Source organism: Mauremys mutica, chromosome 5 (genome assembly GCF_020497125.1).
Source record: "Mauremys mutica isolate MM-2020 ecotype Southern chromosome 5, ASM2049712v1, whole genome shotgun sequence".
NCBI lineage: Eukaryota > Metazoa > Chordata > Testudines > Geoemydidae > Mauremys > Mauremys mutica.
Window position 1 is genome coordinate 95,609,787 of NC_059076.1, and position 19,849 is coordinate 95,629,635.

Consider the following 19,849-nt stretch of genomic DNA (forward strand, 5'->3'; position numbering starts at 1 on the left):
TGTCAAAGTCAGTAGCCTAAAGTTAGGCTGCTAACTCCATATTTCAGCAGCTATATACATGTGATTTTTAAGAGTACTGCCCATCCAGGAGCTTCTACTGAGGAAATAGCCTGAAAATCTTGGCTATACAGACACTCCCCAATTTACGCAAGTGTTCCGTTCTGGAACGCCTTGCGTAACTCAAATTTTGCATAAGTCGGAAATGTATACCCGACCATTACGCAACTCCCCCTCCCCCCCCCAAAAAAACAGCCCCAAACCCTCCTATTTCTAGCTTACGGAACTTTTTCTGTAAGTGCGGATTTGCATAAATCGGGTTTGTGTAACCCGGGGGGGGGGGGGGGGCAGGGTCGTCTGTAGTCTGTTACTTGATTAAGATGCATTTGAAGCTATATTGAGAGTGTCTCAAATGATCAGAGGGCGATAATGTTGTTAGCTGTGTGCAAAGCTTCAGGCTCAAATCTTAGCTTGTTGCTTGACTAACCCAAGATTTTTTTTTTTTAAACCAAAACTCTCCATAGCATGCTGTGGCCTTGTGGCATTATTTATCCCACCTAATCCCCGTGTGCCTCTTTTCTACCCAGAAAGGTTTTTGTTAATTGTAAGGGCCAGGGTCCCATGACACACAGCATAGGGAAAATGATGTGGCTGCCCTGGCTCTTAAGTACCAGTGATGTGGAAATATTTCTCTTTTTTTTTTATTTATTGTAATCATTAGCAGGGGAAGGAGGTAAGCCCTGAACTTTGGACACTAGGAACATTATGTTGAATGGTATTGAGGCTCTAGTGGGCATGTCAAACATGGGGTAACTCTATTCATACCATTCACCATTCCTTTTATAACTGAAACATGTTCTACAATCCAGAACAATGACTTACAGGCCACTGACTGGTGTAGTCTGTTTGCTAACACCAAATCCATTCTGTCCGCCTACACCTAGTCTAAAGGTAGCAGACCTAATGATGCAGTGATGATCTTTCATACCGTTGGACAATGGCAAAACGTTGTTTTGTTTTGGGTTTTTTTGCTGGCCAAAGCTGTCATGTTGTCAGTGACATCACTTTTAAAGTTACAGGTTTCTAAGCACCATAAAACAATGGTGTTCATCTTGATTGCATAGGGGTTAGTACTTTGTACTCTAGGCGTAACAGTTTCCCTTCACCTTTGAGTTTCAGCAGGGAACAAGCCTGCATTGGTCCCTTTGGAACAGGCTGAATGGTGTGATAGGTTTGCTCTCTGGTTCTCTGATACGCTCTCTGAGGGCTCATCTACACAGGCATTTAGCTCACCACACACTAAGTTGCTGTGCAGATCATGCTGCTATGCACTAAATGTTTCCTAGTGTACTTTCAGCAGCTCCTGTGTCAAAATGCACTAGAGAACTTTTAGTGTGTAGGGGAAGGGTGCACACAGACCATGTGTGCAGGTTAGAGTCACACCCCTGTTTGACATGAACTAAGCCCTCATGGAGACACCCCCGAGTAACACCATCAGCTTTGAGGGGTTTATTATACCAAGTATGAGGGTGACAGTGTTGTGAGACATGGCTTTTGAGCCCCAAGTATATGTTCCCTAATTATGCCTTCTTCCCAAACCCCAATCTCAAAAATCCCATAACATGTCTTTTAAAGGCTCCCTTCCCAATCTGTCAACTCTAAGCCTGATTTAGCTGGAGGCACAATATAAAATGCTTACCACTCTGGAATAGAAGGTGGGCCAATCCCCCAACATATACCACTGTCCTGTGAGCTTAAGAAATGTGAATCCCTACTTGTGAGAGTATATGAAACTACCCCCCTTCCATGGTAGTCTGTACTCATGGGGGTGGGGGAAAGCAGCTCTTCTTATCTTAAATACATGTTGAAAGCTAATTTTATTATCATTACTATTTTAAAGTTTAGCCTATCATAGTAGAAAAGAATGTTGCAATCTCAACTAGCAATGACTATAAGAATTTCTTAACATTACAGTGCGTACTTTAATACAGATTTTTTTTTCAGTGCCTTTTAAACTTCAAGAAGGAGAAGTTCGTATTATTTCCCTAGAACAATGCCAGTCATATTTTGACATGAAGACCATCACCAACAGGATGTTATGTGCAGGCTATGAGTCTGGAACTGTGGACTCTTGCATGGTAGGCCTTTTTCTGAGTAGAAACATGAAGCAGATTTTTTAAAATAAAAATCTAAGAACCTATATTATTTCAATAGGCACTAGAGGTTAGTTCTGATACAGAGATAACAAATTTTCATAGTACTTATTTAGAAATGGACTCAAACATTTTTGACCCATTATTTATTTCTATTGGTACAATCAACTTTGAAATGCATTATGATTAAGTCTGCAATTCTGTCACAGAGTCCGTGACTTTCCATGACCTCTGATGTGGCTGGTGCACCCGGCCCCTGCCCCAGTTGCTGCTCACCCTCAACAGAGTTTAGGTATGGGGGAAGGGGGAAGCAGGCTCTGGGAAGCAGCAACATGCCCCTCGCTCAGTTCCTAGGCAGAGGTGTGGCTAGGCACTTCTGCATGCTGCCTCCACCTGAAGGCATCGCCCCTACAGATCCCATTGGCTGCGGTTCCCGGCTAATGGGAGCCGCGAAGCCGGCGCACTGGGCAGAGTCAGCGCATGGAGGTGCCTGGCTATGCCTCCACCTTAGAGCTGAGCAAGGGGGATGGCCCTGCTTGCGGAAAGGCACAGAGCTAGGTCAGGAGCCTGCCAGCCCTACCATTTCTCCCCCACCCCCCAGCACCAGTGGGACCCGGGCCACCTCATGTACCTCCCCCTGCACAGGTCCTGGGCCGCACACGTCCTGGGCCGCACACTGGCTCCTGCCTTCCCAAGCACCCCTGGCACCTCTCCCCAGATTGAGTCAGGGCTACATAGTAGAAGTCATGGACAGGTCAGGGGCCATGAATTTTTGTTTACTGCCTGTGACCTGTCTCTGACTTTTACTGACTAAACTAAAACATAGCCTTACTTATAGTCTACTGCTTGAAGCCTCTAAATAGTAGTGCGTGTTAAGGAGTAGGCGGATTTTTTTTCTTTAGTTTGTGTGAATATTTATTTTTTTGTATGAACATAACAGCCAACCAACCCTTCTTGACAGTGTTTCAAAATATTAGCGGTCCAGTTTGTAGGCTGTTGTATAGATAAGCTGAAACCTATTTTTACAGCTGCATTAGTCACGAAAAGCAGGTTGTGTTTTTCCCTCTCCCATTACAGGGCGACAGTGGAGGACCTCTCGTTTGTGAGCAGCCTGCAGGACGCTGGACATTGTTTGGTTTAACCTCGTGGGGCTCTGTCTGCTTTTCCAAAGTTTTGGGACCTGGAGTTTATAGCAATGTGTCACACTTCATTGAATGGATTGAAAGACAAATATACATTCACACCTTTCTACTAAACTAATGCCAGAAGGGTAGTGTTGTGCTGGCATACAAGAGGCAAAAATCATTGGCCTTTGAAGATTGCACAACCAAGAAACTTAAGAGAAAGTTACAAGCCCTGTGTTGTTGATGGAAAGGTATGGAAAATGCAGCATAAATTGATTAAACACTCTGCCCCTGAAGCTACATTGGGGCAGAGCACTATTTTTGCAATCCTTTTTGACTTTTCCTTTAGCTCCATTGTGTGCATTCCAAGCACAACCCAAGGCTTAAAGGAAGAATCAGCTGATTGTCTGCCTTTCAGATATTTAAATTAAGCTGTAGCACAGACTTAGTAAAACTATAAAACTTTTTGGGAAAAATAAACAGTAGCACACAGTTTTAGCCCACAATTCTTGCAGTGAAGAATAAAATCAATACATTCTCAAAGATGACATTGAGGTCTATATTAAAATTAGCCCTCTGCTACCTCGAGTTTGCTCCTGTGTTAGCTTAGCAGGGCCTTGTCAAAAATACAACCAGCATGGGAGAATGTGTAGTTCTTTGAGACAACTGGTAAGTGGATGCTTTAGATACTGTCACACTACAATTAGTTCAGACTACTGTTAGGTGAAACATTTACCTCTAAAATTCAGTAACTTCTGCTTTGATTAACCTAATGTAACATGTACCAGATAGCGTCCTATAGAAATATTCACTGTATTCATAAATATTAATAGTGTTATGGACTTTTAAGTCACTGTTGCATTGCAGTGTCACTATGAGAAAGAAAACCTAGTGACATGACAGTATGTTTCATTGTATATTATGGGCTTAGGGGATGGTAAAATAACTCTCCCCGACCTCTAAATAATACAGCTGGGTCCACATTTCTCTAGTTCAGGGCTGCATCTAACTCATGCAAGATGAGCTAGATTGTCAACATCCTAATCTCAAATGCAAAAAGGTGTGGAAATTACAACTTCCAGTAGCCCAGGCTCCAGCTTTCTCCATAGGCTCAGCTGGTGTAACCTGGTGTAGCTCAGTTAAAGTCAAAGGAACCATACTATACAAACCCTCTGAAGCTCCGGCCCTTAAGGGCCAGTCTGACAGCCTTGCAATAATAGATTGGAGCTGGGTTCTGAAATACAGGATTTTTTAGGAAGTTTTGTTTTCAGTATTAGGAAAAAAATTGAAAAGATGCTGTCATGAAATGAACAGCCTCTCCTGCCATCTCTGTTCATCAAAAGAGGTACTTAAAGTTGGCTTTGATTTTATTGAAAAGCACTGGAACACTGACAGCCATTCTATGTATATGTAAGCACTGCCAAGAAATAATAGTTAAGGTAATTTCTTATTTCCTCATTGATTACTTGGGCCTCAGCCGACCACCAGTTTTCAAGCAGAACTCCCCAGTAAAATAAATGAATTTGCTTAAAATCCAGTGGCACTATATAGTCCACTGAATATAATCACCTTTGTTAGGAAAGGATGCATCCCAAGTGGCATTAGAAAGGAGTAGACAGTTTTTTTCCCAAATCATTTCTGCCACAACATTCCATGAAAAGATATTTGTAATTTTATAAATGTATTTTTATACTGCTTTTTCCCCCTCTACATGTGCACATAATAGTGTATGTAGGTTTTAAAGAGTCAAACTTACTCCCTCATTCCAATGTATTAGTCCTTTCCTGTGTATTGTCATATCTCTGACAATCAGAATTATCTAACAATTGTATCCCCATTTTAAGGTGATAAAAACACATTTGTTGTTTCACTTCTGTCACAGCTACAGCTCCACATGGAATTAACATTGCACCAACTAGGCAGATGTGTTTATTTCTACCCATATTAAACAAATATGTACAACACTTGTCCAATAATTTCTGTGATCTAAAATAAACACGTTTTTATTCTTGTCAGAGACTCAGTTCAAATGGAAGGAGTTAGAGGCAAGGCTATACTTCTACTCTCTTGTGATTGTGTGTTTCAAATAGCCCTGAAAGCATATTGGCATACATGTGCCAAGCTGCTCCCCGTACCACTGCTAGCCTCTCAGCACAGTATCGGTCTGCTCAGGTTCTGTCTCTACAACTTACCCATATTTCTCATGGGTGTTATTAATACAGAATATTAATAGGAAGATAAGAAGTGTGACTGCTTACAAATATTTTGGATTAAATTACATTTTTGTAGTGGGAAATTTAAAAAAAAAAAAACTTACTAAACCCTATAAACTTCTCTGAATATCTTTAGATCAGTATTTCTCTGATGACATTATTTCAAAATGATTAGCCTTGGTACGGACAAACAATAGGCAGAGTTTCAGCACTATGTAAATGTGCAGAGAGCAAAATACAGCCACTCAACTCACCAGTAGTAGTGTAACAGAACTAGACAAAGATTACATGAAGCCTTCCATCCCCTGTATGTTACAGTTGTACTTTCACGACTTTGAATCAACTTATATGATAGCCTGAGGCTGCTAGTGCATTTTTACTGAAAAGCTATGCTTGAGGTGAACGATTATTTTCCACTTTGTACAAGAACACAAAGTTAAAGTTACTGCTTCAGTGTAACTAACCTTTCAACTTCACACTAATGTCTAAGACACATACATCATAGATGGAGTGAGAACATCTGACTAGCAAACTGGCCTCATTAACACCCTCTGTGTTTTTTCCCCAGCTTTAATGTCAAACCCCTTGTCATGGAGTGGCCCTTTCACTTCCCAGGTGCCCTCTGGTGGGCTCACAGCAGCCCTGCAAGCAGTCCCTCACCTCCGTTTCTCCTCTTGGTGCCTCAAACTCAAAAAGAGGTTTTCATAAGTCCAGTAACATAAACCAGATCCTCAGGAAGGCTGTTAACGTAAAGTTCAAAATCAAACACAATCTTCCCTCCAGCCTCAATCTGGACACAGATCCAAACTCCCCTGTGTCTCAGGGTCTTCCCTGCTATATAGCTTCCTAGCTGGGGCATCTTCCCTGCAGGGGCCTCTTGCTCTCTAGTTTCCTGAACTCCTCTCCACCCACATTTCCCCGAGGACTCTATAGCTTCCTGCTGCTCTTACTGGGGAAAACTGGGATTCTTACTCAGGTGTGCCTCTTTAGTAATCAGGGTTGGTTGACCCCTGGCCTTTAGTCTTTAAGGGGCAAGCCACCTATTATACCCCTTGAAAGCACTACTGTTTGCACAACTGGGCTATGGACAGTGGCTAAGTATTGCTAGGCATAAAGTCTACTGCAATCAGAAATAGTGAAACACTTTATCATCTCCCTGTTACAAAAATGACAGTGGCTGGTGGTGTGTGTACTCAAACTCCATTCAAATGGTGGGAGCTGGTTGTCTGTGCTGAGACTAGTTACACAGATTCACCTTTTTACAACAGTCAAACTACGTAAAGAAAAAAAAACTTGCTATGCTGGAAAACACCTATTAAATGAAGGGCATGACTTACTTACCAGTCTGCAAAACAGTTTTTGTCTTAAGATTTAATGCTGCTATTGTTAAGTTTTTGGGTTTTTTAAAAAAACATTTCCTTTATGGTTCTCTACTTTTGGAGATTTATAGTAACATTAAAATTTGCTCTGGAAAACACTAATATAAAAAATCAAAACTCAGTCAATCAGGATTTGCTTGTACTCAAGATTTAAAAAAAAACAAAAACCAAAATTAAAAATGAATTAATAAAAAAAGGGGGGGGGGGTTGTGCCCATTTTTATGCTACATAAAGGTGGCCAGAAAAATAGCTTTAAAAGACTTATTTTTTTAAAAAATTAGAAGTTCAGGTCATGTATAGCCTGGGAAACTTAGTGCTGACGGATGAAAAAAAGTGAAGTGGTGACATCCCAAGTCCTAACATTTAGCTGTTAAAGAGACATTTACTCAAACTGATTAAAAACATTAACTTGTAGGGCTAATCTACACAATTAAAAAAAAAACACTTAACTGTATAAGTGCAATGCTCTAGGCCTGGTCTGCACTTAAAAAGTTAGGCTGACATAACTACCACACTCATGGGTGTGAAAAGTTCACACACACACACACACAAAAGCCATAGCTATGCCAACCTAACCCCCACTGTTGACACACTAGGTCAATGAAAGAATTCTTCTGTCAACCTGGCTACCGCCGCTCAAAGAGATGAACTACCAGCATCAATGGAAAAACCCCTATCACAGCTGGGAGCAGCTACACTACGGGGCTACAGTGCCCTAGCTGTGCATAGTGAAAATGCAATACAAGTGTGGATGCAGTTTATACCAGTATAAAGATGCATACAGTCCCGATATTTGGGGCTGTGTGTTAAATAGGTGCCTATTACCCCACCCCTGTCCCAATTTTTCATATTTGCTGTCTGGTCACCCTATTATGCTACAATGGATTCTCATAAAATGACTTAAGTCCTCTCTAAATCAAGGAAAAACAGATCTGTATGTTATCAGATTACAGTGCACTGGTATAAACCTTTTGTGCTGGTGCAGCATGTTTTCATTAGAGTTTTGTGCCAGTGCAACTATGTAGTTTTGTAGTGTATTACACACACACACAGGAGATGGTTCCTCAGTTTTTCTGAAATCCTTCCGCTTAGCTGTTCAGCATATTTCATAGAATCATAGATTATTAGGGTTGGAAGGGACCTCAGAAGATCATCTAGTCCAACCCCCTGCTCATAGCAGGACCAATCCCCAACTAAATCCCCAAATGGCCCTCTCAAGGATTGAACTCACAACCCTGGGTTTTGCAGGCCAATGCTCAAACCACTGAGCTATCCCTCCGTAGTCAGAAGGTTAGACTTCAGAAAAACTAAGGAACTATCTCCTGCACCTCACATGTGTTCTTGCACCATCTGTTCTACCTTTGTATTTAGCTGTGACACTGAATACCTTTCCCAAACCTGAAGAAATGCCCTGTGTAAGCTTGAAAGCTTGTCTCTTTCGCCAAACAAGCTAGTCCAATAAAAGATATTACCTCACTCATCTTGTTTGTCTAACGTCCTTGGACCAACATGGCTACAACACACCAAACAAAAATAGTTAGAGATGTCCTTACTGCTCTCAACTGCATTCTGAAAGAGGAATTGTTTTAAAATTAGCACTCAATGATAGCATGTGGTGATCTGAATTTGTATGAACTTATAATAATGCCTTTAAATATCAGTTCAACAGCAACTCACCAGTCCTCATAGCATTTGTTTAAATTCTTTCAGAAGTCTTAAAAGGTGAAGAATAATGTAATGTTAAACATTGAAAAAAGAAATCTCATGCTGCAATTAAAGGCAGAGGCCTTCTGGTACCCTAAAGTACCCACGTACAAACAAACAAACAAAAACAACCATACATTCTTGCAAGCAGAAAATTTCAGAAGGAAACAGAACAGAAAATGGGCTCAAATACTAATAATTTAAAAGGAGCTGCACTTTTTGAGTTGTGTTTATTTCAGTAGGTCCTAGACTCTAATTATTCCCTACAGTGCTCCATGATTTGGCTATGTAACATAAAATAATTAAAAAAACAAACAGGCAATATTTTAAACAGCCTGGGCTAAAGAAATAGACCCAGATTCTCAACCTGCGGCTCCTACCGGTGGTTTGCAGAACAGCTGAAAGGTCATATGGTGCTGAATCTCTTCTGTGTTTCTAGTAGTTTCTATAGGAATCTAGGCTGTTAATTTAAAGAAGCGTCTGGAGGCCTGCAAAAGCAGCTGACAGTAAAGAAGATGAGTCATTCTAGCCACTTCTACTGGGGCGGCTGTGATATAACAGGATGTCCTCAGGGACTGGCGCTGTCAATCACCCTTTGGAGAAGACTATCGAAAAGAGAAGGAAATGAGGTAATGAGGCAGCACATCCTGGCGAATGGGCACCAAATGTCAAGAAGTAAGTGTAGGTAGGGCAGAAGGGATTGGGCCAGTCAACAGAAAAGCACATGAAGAGGAGCCAGGGAGAAAAACAAAAGAGGTGTGGGAGGAGGATACAAATTATATGAAGAACAAAAGGAGATGCAGTGATCTTTCAGAAACAAAAACTTCACATTAAACACAGTTAAATACGCATCATGCCACTCCCCTATATTCTACCTGAAGAGTTGCTGTAGCTAATGGTCTACATTATTCAGCTGTCAGCGTTAAGGTGCCCATGCGACAGCAAATGGGAGGAGAGATCTGTGCTATGAAAAAAACCTGAGAATCCTTGCAACGGACCAGTGTGTTGATATCCCCTAAGTTAATGGAGTTTTGTTTACAACTAAGGTTGGGGGTTTGTCACAGATCACGGAAGTCACGGATTCCATGACTTTCTGTGACCTCCGTGACTTCTGCAGTGGCCAGTGTGCCTGGCAGCTCTGCGGGCTGCCTGCACTCAGAGCAGTGGCTTTGCAGCTCCCATTGGCCGGGAACCGCAGCCATTGGGAGCTGCGGGGGCAGCACCTACAGGTGGAGGCAGCCATGCCTCCGCCTAGCAGCTAAGCGAGGGGGATGTCACCACTTCTGGGGAGCCCCCCAGGTAAGCATCGCCCAGAGCCTGCCTCACCCCGTCCCGTGCCCCCCAACTCCCTCCCACACCCAAACTCTGTTCCTGCTGGGGATTGGGGGAGGCGTGGACCCAGGTAAGGAGCCTGCCGGCCCCACCAACTCTTCCCCCACCCCAGCACCAGCAGGGGTCCCGGGCCACGCGTTGCCATCCCCCACACCTCCTCCCAAAGTTTTAGTCAGGGGTATATAGTAAAATCATGGACAGATCACAGGCCATGAATTTTTGTTGACTGCCCGTGACCTGTCCATGATTTTTCCTAAAAATACCCATGACTAAAACATAGCCTTACTTACATCACACAAATATGTGTGTGAGATCAAGGCAATAGCAGAATTTTTGTTCAGCGATATCGGTGAGCGAGGGTGCTACTGAGACAGTCAAGCTCACCTGGATTGGCACCCAATGTTCCTACAAACTCCATTGGTCACAAGAAACTTCTAATGTGATCTGTATGAATCTATAAAGTTAGAAACTATTCTCAGCTTGGAGAAAAGTAGTTGGCCAAAAAGTAGTTAAGCAACAGAACAACAAAAATGATACTGGTTCATCTTGGGAATATTGTGAGGCATGAGGCAAACAGACGAATTGCTCCAACCACCCAAGAAATGCACTGATTCGAATGAAATATAAATTAAATAAATGAAGGGAGCTCTGATGGTACAAAGTTGTTATTATGATGCCTACAGTACTCAGACAGACCCTGATTCAGGAAAGCAGCCATGTTCAGGAGAAAACTTCAGTTCATGCTTAAAGTCAAGATATCCTGAATAGGGATGGATTTAATCAGGTGCTTAAGCATCCTGAATCAGGACCATATTGCAATGGTAAGCATGACATCAAAAGCTTGAGGTAGATGATAGGCATGGAGGGGAGATCTGTCAGTTGTTTGTTTCAGGACTCCATCTCTCTTTTTTTTGTAAATAAAGAAAAGAAATTGTCCTGGGGGGTGGGAAGATGGATTTCCTCTAGGTGAATCATTATTCTCTTCACCTTCCAACCCCGCCAGGCTCCTGAAAGCTGCCCAAGGAGGTGACAATCTTAGCAAAGCCGTGGTTCTTGGGAAGGAGGCATTATCCTAGGCTGTGTCTTCATTAATGATTTTCAGGAAGTCACCAGGGACAGTGTGAGAGGTGGAGCTTTCCAAAACAACATTAATGAGAAGGTGGTTAGTCAATGGCAGGTGAAAAGGTAGGACTTATTTATCCTCACAATCCAAGTGAAAAACAAAACAAACCACAGCAAATAGGAATTACTGACATGACCTCTCACCCACAACAGACATTCAGAAACCAACTTGGCCCTGCTTGTGCTAAGCAGCTCCAGATGTAATTTTTAATAATTGGAGATATACCAATCTCCTAGAACTGGAGGGGACCTTGAAAGGTCATCAAGTCCAGCCCCCTGCCTTCACTAGCAGGACCAATTTTTGCCCCAGATCCCTAAGTAGCCCCCTCAAGGATTGAGCTCACAACCCTGGGTTTAGCAGGCCAATGCTCAAACCACTGAGCTATCCCTCCCCCCTGTAGAACTATCCAGATCCTGTTGTATTAGTGTACCAAAAAAGTGAGAGCCCACATGATACTGAAGGTTTTATTTTTTCATAAAACGGACGTTGAACATGACCAATGTGTTCTGTAAATCTTGGGGGTATGACCTTCCACGTTGATGTGAAACCATCACACAAATATTATGATCACAAAGAGAATGATCAGGATAAAAAACGTTTTGCAAAGAGGTCCTGGAGAGTGCAGTGGACCTTATCAGCACTAGTTGTCATCGTAACATCACTACAGATCACAACATTGCAGCAACACTGGGTGAAGCTCAGGATGACAAAGTCAGGGTCAACTGGTAAAAGTGTCTCTACCAGGACAGACTTTAAATTACATCACTGTCATTTTTATCAAAGTTACCATGTTATGCAGTTAGCATGTACCAAAATGATGAGTTCTTAATAAAGCTGGTACTTTCACAATGCTTCATGCCCATTTAGACTCTGGATACCGCATTAAGTTACTTAAAAGGTTTTAAAAAATACAAAAGGCTTCTGAATAAATTTGTGCATCAACTGACTTGACCAAAAAAAACCCAAAACCACCAACAACAAAAAACTCGAATGTAATGTAATGCACCGATGCTTTTGTTTTTTTAAAACAGTTAACATTCCAGCTTTGCAGGGTATGTTAAAACATCCTGTTCAGTCAAAGAACAGTTCAAACTGGCCTTATTTATTAGAGAAATTTCATTGCTGCCCTTTGCAAAAGTAAACTCCGGGATGCCGGCACAAGAATTATTAGTGCCATATGTTTCTGAATAGGTTTCCTTCGAGGAGTTCAAAAATGCAGCTCTCTCACAAGTCAGGCTGTTCACATCCCTGAAATCATCCTGCATGTCTGATATGAAAGAAGCCTTTTGCACTGACCTGTCTACTGGACAGGTATGAAAAGGTGTCTTAGACACTGGGATGTATGAAGAGTGGTCAGTGCTTTCTCTTACTGATGCAGCATCTTCAGCAGACCTGGAACACGCCCGAGTACCCTGGAAACCCATTCTGCACTTCCCAACACAATCGTCCTTCCACTTTTTAATTGCTTCCTTCTGCTCCTCGGGGTTCAGTTTGTCAAGGTGCTTGGCTCTCAACACTGGAGACGGAAACAATGCCCCCTGAAGAACTCTGAACAAGTATCTAGAATATAAACAGGGATTTCCAGTAAGCCATTCAGAAGCAGATTCAAGCTCTTCTCAGCAATGCTAAAGGACCAAACAGGAGCATGCAGGGAAAGGAGAGGAGACATCTCTCCTATCACCCAGGCTGCAGCGATAGCCCTGCAATCCCAAAGCTGCAGTTGCCCCTGCAGCAATGACCTTTAGGCTTGCACACACAAATAACTGTGCCTGCAGTTTTGCACGAGAACAGGTTGTTAGGACCAAGATTTTTAAAAGTGGTCACTGATTTCAGTGCCTCAATTTTTTGTGTTGGACGTGACACCCCTAGGCGCTGATGACCAGGGACAGCGTGTACTTGCACTGCAGCTGAAGTCAGTGGGAGCCACAGGCTCTCAGTAATGCTGAAAAGCAGGCCCTGTAGGTCGCAAAACAAAAACACTGCTGAAACTTTTCTGGCAGTGGGAGATTGAAAGTGACTCAAAGAACCTTATTTATAAAAAGTCTAAAAACTTTGCATTTAGTCTAACATGAAGAATCAGCCACTTCTAAAACCAGAACCCTTACGTTTCACTCACTAGTCTGTTTGATTAAAATAGCCAATGTGCTGAAAGCATTCTCCTGCCTTAGCTCATTATTGCTACAGAGAAAAGTCACTTTGGGGATTTGCTTTTTAAATTAATGTAGGAGGGAAAGCAAGGGGTTAGTGGCCCCATCTGGAGCCAGGCACAGTGCGGAAGGGATTACGTGGGCTTTTCTGATACAACTCAGCCCTGGCCTAAAGTACCACCATCAGCTGGTTAGTTGCAAGGTCCGAGCCAAGGTTGAAAACCAGAGTGATGTGTTTATGTCCTAAAGTAAAATGTGTATCCTAAGTATGCTGTGCCCCAACCCACAATTGGGAGAGACAAGTTGTATATTCCACAGCAGTAATCTCCTAATAACTTTTAGGAATCCACAGAGATTTTTTGAATATTTTGTCCATTTACAAAAATCCTGGGTTCAAGCTTTTTCAAAAAAAGAAAGAAAACATTTGAAAAAACTGTTTCAGTAATAAAAACAGGCCCATAAATAGCTTCTCTATGGCATGTACATGATTCGCTCTGCCATCTTACATAACTTCTTTGGATATCGATTCTGACCTTTGAAAAGTGATTAAGGTAAATTATTGACTTCAACATGAGAAGCAGGATTTAGACCAAGTCATTACAGCAATTTTGTACTTGTTTAAATTTAACTGGAGAAGATTCCAATTAACATTTCCTTGCATACATATGGGCTCATTTATGCTTGGCACTACCAGGCTGTGCAATTTTATATGTTCAAAAAGACAAGACTAAACCACAGAGATTTATAGCATCATAGCCACAATGAAAACCAGAGCCGGTTAATACTAGTGGTTATAAAACAACAAAGTACCTCGGTAGAAGAGCAACACAAGTAGTAATGATGCAAACCAGATAAAACACTGGGTCTGTCATGTGCTTTTCCATGATCCAATAGGGATTTGATGGTGGATTACAGGTTTTGCAGGTTGCTCCAAAAGTCAGTGCGAAGACAAAGTAAAATAAGACGCTACCTATCATAACAGCCACGTGTATCCAAGTCTATAATGTGGAAAGGAGGGACAGGGGAAACAAGACAAGAATCAGAGATTCAGGATTAAAGTTATTACAAACACAGAAAAGTGTATACATGCATGTGTGTGTGCGTGGGGACACACACACACACACTCTTGAACTGAAGTAAATCTAAATTAGTTCAGACAGACAGCACTCCCTTGATTTTAGATAAAATATTCCCAGGGAGAAGGGTTTCTTCCCTCTCTAGTTGACAGGAAACACAGCCATATAATTTAAATTCTCCCCCCATCAACCTTTTTTTAAATTTTGTCTTTTAAATATACAATTCATGATACCGTGGTACAAGACTTTTCAATGCCAATTGCTTCAGATGACTACATTACTCATAAGCATCAGAGAAGGCCTTTACAAACAAGCAGGAACAAAAAAGCTTCACATGATACCGCTACACAGTTTGATTTAAACACAGAATATTTGTCTCGGATTTGTTTTGTTTTGTAATTTAGAGTACATTAGTTACTAAGAAAATAATCTGTTGCTGGCCCAACAGCTTGCTGACAACTCTAAATGCCAAAAGAAGTTCATTTGTGCCATTCAGAGAATGGAGACATTAATATCATCCATAGTTTGCTAAACAAAGGGATTTTTGTGATGCTAGCATGCCCTCAATATCCAAGATAAAAAGGCTTGGCTTATACACACAAATCTTTAAGCCAAAAGACTTTAGAATACAGCTTGACATTCCATCTACTGTGAAACAACTCAAGAATGAAACTGTCATTTTTATTTATTTTTCTGCAGTGAGTAAACAACCACCATCCTGCATCCTCCAACTTTAAATGGGATGATTACATTTTTCTCCGGAATTACGACAAACAGTCACTGTTTTACCCTTATTTGTTTAAAAAGAAATTAAATTAATCCAATCGAACTGGAATATTATCTATTGTTGTCTTAGCTTGGGCAGACTTAAACAAACACTCAGATGACAGTTTTATGGCATAAAACAGCTTCTTTTATTCCGGCAAGGAAGACACCTTTGGATTGTTCATCTTTGCTACAAACTGTTTATCGGTTCCCAGCATTCAAAACTAGCATTCCACATTTGTTGTTTATGAAAATCAAGCCTTAGGAACTGATAGAGGCAGGGTATCTTGATATCTGTTTTCCCCTTTGCAAAACTAAACTTACAGCACCAAAGCAACAGAAGCTGTTAAGAGCAGAATTATTTTGTTATTTATTAACAATAATGGTGGCAGAGCTTGCTTGCTTTACTCATGTGAGTAATCCCGTTGGCTCCAATGGGCTAGTTATAGGAGTACTTACTGCTCACATGAGCAAAATGATCAGCATTTCACCCTTAATATATTTATTTGCTTTCATATAGAGAGAGTTCTTCCCTTGCTTGGCTTTAATGAGAGTTGTATACACACACTGGGGAAGGAATATACCCTTTAGAATGGATGAAGAACATTCTTACCAAAGTTTTACTCTCAATCAGGAGGTGCAGTAATATTACGAAGAGTGCTGCTGTGTTTAACGGGTTTCCAAAAGAAAAGATGTCTATGTCAGAACCACGATAAGTCTGCAAAGTAAGAGACACGCTAATTGATATATTCTATGCATATTGCCCTAATATTTTGCCATATCACATTCTATTGGGATACAAACAGCTGCAATACGGGATCAATTTACATACGCAAATTCAAAATGGGTCCAATAATTATCCTCAATTTTAACAGTGCATGAGAAAGTGCAACCAAAAACCCTTAGTTATGTTTAAAAACCACACTAGCAAATTAGAGAACATGACAAGCTTATTAATACAGTTCAAATCCAGTACTTACAAAGTAAGGCACAAAAAAACAAACCAGACTTTGGTAAAAAGCGTCCAGCAAGGTGATCCAGAAAGCCGGAGGTGAATATGCCTAAAGAGGAAACACAGGAGGTACCATTGCCTCAGTGAAAGGAACAAATCAGTAATACATTTCTGACTCTGGGAAAACTAAATTCCTATTGTCACGTATAATCATCTTGTTTGCTCAAGCGCTTGGCAGCTCTACTTACTGCACTTTAAAATGCTATTTTAAGCCGATACGGACAGTGAGCCCCTCCAGGGCTATCAAACCCCTAACACAATATCCCACATGAAGGGTCACATGTTAACATTGCACAAAAAGGAGACATTTATTGGTTGTCTACATAGGAAAATCGACTAAAATAGCTCTTGCATTGATTATTTTGGTCAATTTCCCCATATAGACAAGCCCATAGTGAGATGGTCATGGTAAAAATGAGAGAGCTCATTGTAGGCATGCAACTAATTACCAGAGATTATACGAAGAATGGGATGTGGACCCTTGGTCTTGTAGCAGGCTCTGCTAGCACATCCCCAGGACCACCTGGAGTCCCATTAATCTTGGTGAGATGTTTCTTGGGCATAGCAGATGCTGATGCAGGACCTGGATCATAGTTTGTAAAGCCCTGGGGTCAGACACACTGTCATCTTCTGCATTTTGTACAGGGCTGAGCACTGAAAAGTTCTGTCCTTTGAAGAACGTAAGCTATAGCATGAACAATATAAAAATCAACCCACTAGTGCAATATTATCATGCAATTATTTTATAAAACATTTCCACTTGTTTTTACATTGTGCCGTTCACTCAGAATGCCTGCCTCAATGCACTTCATAGCAAGAGATAAAGGAAAATACAATTTAACAATGGCTCCAGAAGAGACAGCAAGGCAAGATGGTAAAACTGGACAAAAATGAGACCAAAGATTTGTTAAAAAGCGATTGTGTAAAGCAGTGATCATTACCCCCAGGCTAGGCTGCACGGAGGAGGAAGATTTGGAGGTAATTGGGAAAAGGGGGAGAGAGTCAGCATCTCAGAGGGAGGAAGCCAAGATATATGGGAAGTTCTTCCAGAGATGTATTTAGTCAAATCTCTGACTTGCAAGCCACAGACCCGCAGCTCCGGTCTGCAGATGGAGGCTTCACCAACATCTCATTTTGCAAACTTTATTACTCTATAAACCAAGTGATGCAAAATATGAAAAGTGAAACTGAACAAGTTTTGGGAGGTAGATAACACCTCCCCCTATTACGTCAAACTTATATTTATTAAGCTCCCCGCCCCGCTCACCTCACCATCTTCTTTCCCCTTCTAAGGCTATGTCTATACTACCCGCCCGGGTCGGCGGGTAGCGTTCGACTTCTCGGAGTTCGATATATCGCGTCTAGATGAGACGCGATATATCGAACTCCGAATGCGCTCCCGTCGACTCTGGAACTCCACCACCGCGAACGGCGGTGGCGGAGTCGACGGGGGAGCCGCGGACTTCAATCCCGCGGCGTCTGGACAGGTGAGTAGTTCGAACTAAGGTAGTTCGAGTTCAGCTACGCTATTCGCGTAGCTGAACTTGCATACCTTAGTTCGGCCCCCCCGTAGTGTAGACCAGGCCTAAGGAAGCACTGGGCTACAGCAAGGACCTATAGCTGATGTTAGGTCATCAGCACGCTGCATGCTGGAGCATCTTTTAGACTAGGAGCCATTAATCTGGTGATGTCGGCTGTTGAGAGGCCTAAGATGGTCACGAAATGGTGAGTTTTAGGCTAAGAGTATGCTGAATGCCCCTCTAAGCCTGCTATTGCTATTGTATCAGCAAAAGTCACTAGAATATGGTACTTTACTTCCCTCAAAATTCATACGAGTAAAAACTTTGCTACAACTCATGCTGAGCAAAGCATAAATCAGGGAAAGGCTGAATGAGTTGCCTCATTTTAACTTTAAAACAAACAATCTTTTTTCAGACTAACGTGATTTGCTGATTTTAAACATGTCATTAAAGTTTTCCTGATTCATTACAGGCAGACACAAAGTATCCAGAAGGGAGCTGCGAAGTCCAGGACAGCAGGCATCAGGAGGAACGGAACCCAAAATGATGGGATTTAGCTGAAGATGGTCCCACAAGGTGGAGTAAATTCTGCTCTGTTCAGGTTCTTGCACTGTGCTCATCACTGTGGTAGCTGAGTCCTTCAATGACACTGAAGTACAGGTACCTTAGTTTCTAGAGATCTTGTGGACAGCTGTGTCTCAACCATTGTAAACTGGGCATTAGCCAATACAGAACATACTGGTAACAGAATATTCATCTAGCTCACAGCCTCAGCCAGAGAAGCTCCCCTCTCTCCTCCTTCCTACCCACCCCTCAAGACAGCAAGAGGCCTAATGACCTCTGAAAAATAGCTTTTAGTTGCATGTCCCCTCCAGATGGTTTAAGACAAGAAAGGTGTTTTAACTGATGAGGAGCATGCAGCAAAGAAAAAAAGCTGAAACCAATTTTGAGCATCTCAATCTGCCTCAGGCCAACGATTCTTTAACGTACCTGAGACTTCTGACCAGTCACATAAAGCTCAGGCAGCTGCATGAGGATCTCTGCAGAGATATCTTTGTCCAGAACGCCATAAATGATGGGCGGCACCGAAGTGAAGAGGAGGTTGAAGAAAATCAAAACCCAATAGTCGGTCATGGATGTTCCCGAAAACCCACAAAAGAACTGGTACCAGAACAGGAGGTTTACATAGGCCTAACAATTCAAAGACAAAAGAACAAACCAAAGCCCACAGCTGAGCATTATGCAAGCTCAGGAAAAAGAAGACAGATCTTATCTCTGTATTGTTACAGATGGTCTACAGGAAATGAAATATACACTTGCTTTCCAAACAAACATGCCCTGACACTGCACTTAAAATATAATTTTACTGGTAAATGTCTTAATATTTCAAAATCCATTGTCCAGATGCGTAACTCATTCAAATATTCCCCTTGTCATTGCCTCCCAGTAATGACTACAGATAGCTTTTTAAATAAAACAGATAAAGCTTAAGTGATTTTAAATGAATCTGGAGCAGTGAGCTCAATCCAAGGCAGATGGACAGGCTCAGCCCTCTGCCAAAGGAGCTTGAAAGTTGAGTCCCTTAATGCTTGCCCTTTATTTCTGACCATTATGCATTTAGTCTACTGTCTCTACCTTCAAAAGCCACAAGGAAAACCCAGCAAGAATAGGTAACCAAATCGCACCCTCTCACACACACAAACCAAGAACCTTTGCCCGGATACTCTGTAGCTACATACCACATTCTTGTAGAAAAAATAAAGGATCATGTTGGCCAGCCTGGTGTAACACCAGTGACCATGGACAAGCAGCAGCTTGCTGAGGTGTCTGAACTGCGAAATTGCAAAGTCACTTGCCATCACAGCCTGCAACACAAACAAAGAAAGAGTTGTGACACCTGAACAGTTAAAATACCAGACGTGATGTGCATCAAATGCAGACAAATGAGTGGGGTATTTATATTACATTGCTACTATTTATTGTTCATACGGACTAAGGTAGCAACCAGTGCTCTGTTCATATCAGAGTCCCTACATGCTAGAGGCTGCACAAACACAACCCTGACTAACATCTCAGATGTAGGAGGCCAATCTCTGCCTTCACGTACATCCATGCCAACTTCATGTGGGCTCCATGTGTTGGCTAGGAACAACAGGGAGAGTTTGAGGAACAGGGTGCTCAGTAACGAGCAACAGGCTCCCTTGTCCAAGAGCACAAGCCCCTGCAGCGCTGAGCCTCTGATTGTTCCTGGAAAAGCACTCAGGCTTGGGAGTGAGCTCAGAACACAAGCTGGTCCCTTCTGTG

The 19,849-nt window shown here is 41.9% G+C and overlaps 2 protein-coding genes across 4 annotated transcripts in view; one reads left to right on the forward strand and one right to left on the reverse strand.

Moving 5' to 3' along the window:
• Window positions 1-5,446, forward strand: part of CORIN (corin, serine peptidase) — a 281,826-nt gene extending 276,380 nt beyond the window's left edge. The window contains exons 21-22 of one of the 2 annotated variants that reach the window (XM_045019311.1): window positions 2,002-2,135; window positions 3,201-5,446. In XM_045019311.1, the coding sequence (XP_044875246.1) occupies window positions 2,002-2,135; window positions 3,201-3,410 (344 nt within the window). In that variant the 3' untranslated portion in view covers window positions 3,411-5,446. The remainder of the gene's footprint in view (window positions 1-2,001; window positions 2,136-3,200) is intronic. The other variant, XM_045019312.1, reaches the window with a different exon arrangement.
• A 6,029-nt stretch (window positions 5,447-11,475) lies between these two features.
• ATP10D (ATPase phospholipid transporting 10D (putative)) overlaps window positions 11,476-19,849 on the reverse strand; it is an 85,133-nt gene continuing 76,759 nt past the window's right edge. For both annotated transcript variants that reach the window (XM_045018886.1, XM_045018885.1), the window contains 6 exons: window positions 19,285-19,410; window positions 18,536-18,736; window positions 15,994-16,074; window positions 15,627-15,731; window positions 13,983-14,170; window positions 11,476-12,585 (listed from right to left, as the gene is read on the reverse strand). In XM_045018886.1, the coding sequence (XP_044874821.1) occupies window positions 12,057-12,585; window positions 13,983-14,170; window positions 15,627-15,731; window positions 15,994-16,074; window positions 18,536-18,736; window positions 19,285-19,410 (1,230 nt within the window). In that variant the 3' untranslated portion in view covers window positions 11,476-12,056. The remainder of the gene's footprint in view (window positions 12,586-13,982; window positions 14,171-15,626; window positions 15,732-15,993; window positions 16,075-18,535; window positions 18,737-19,284; window positions 19,411-19,849) is intronic.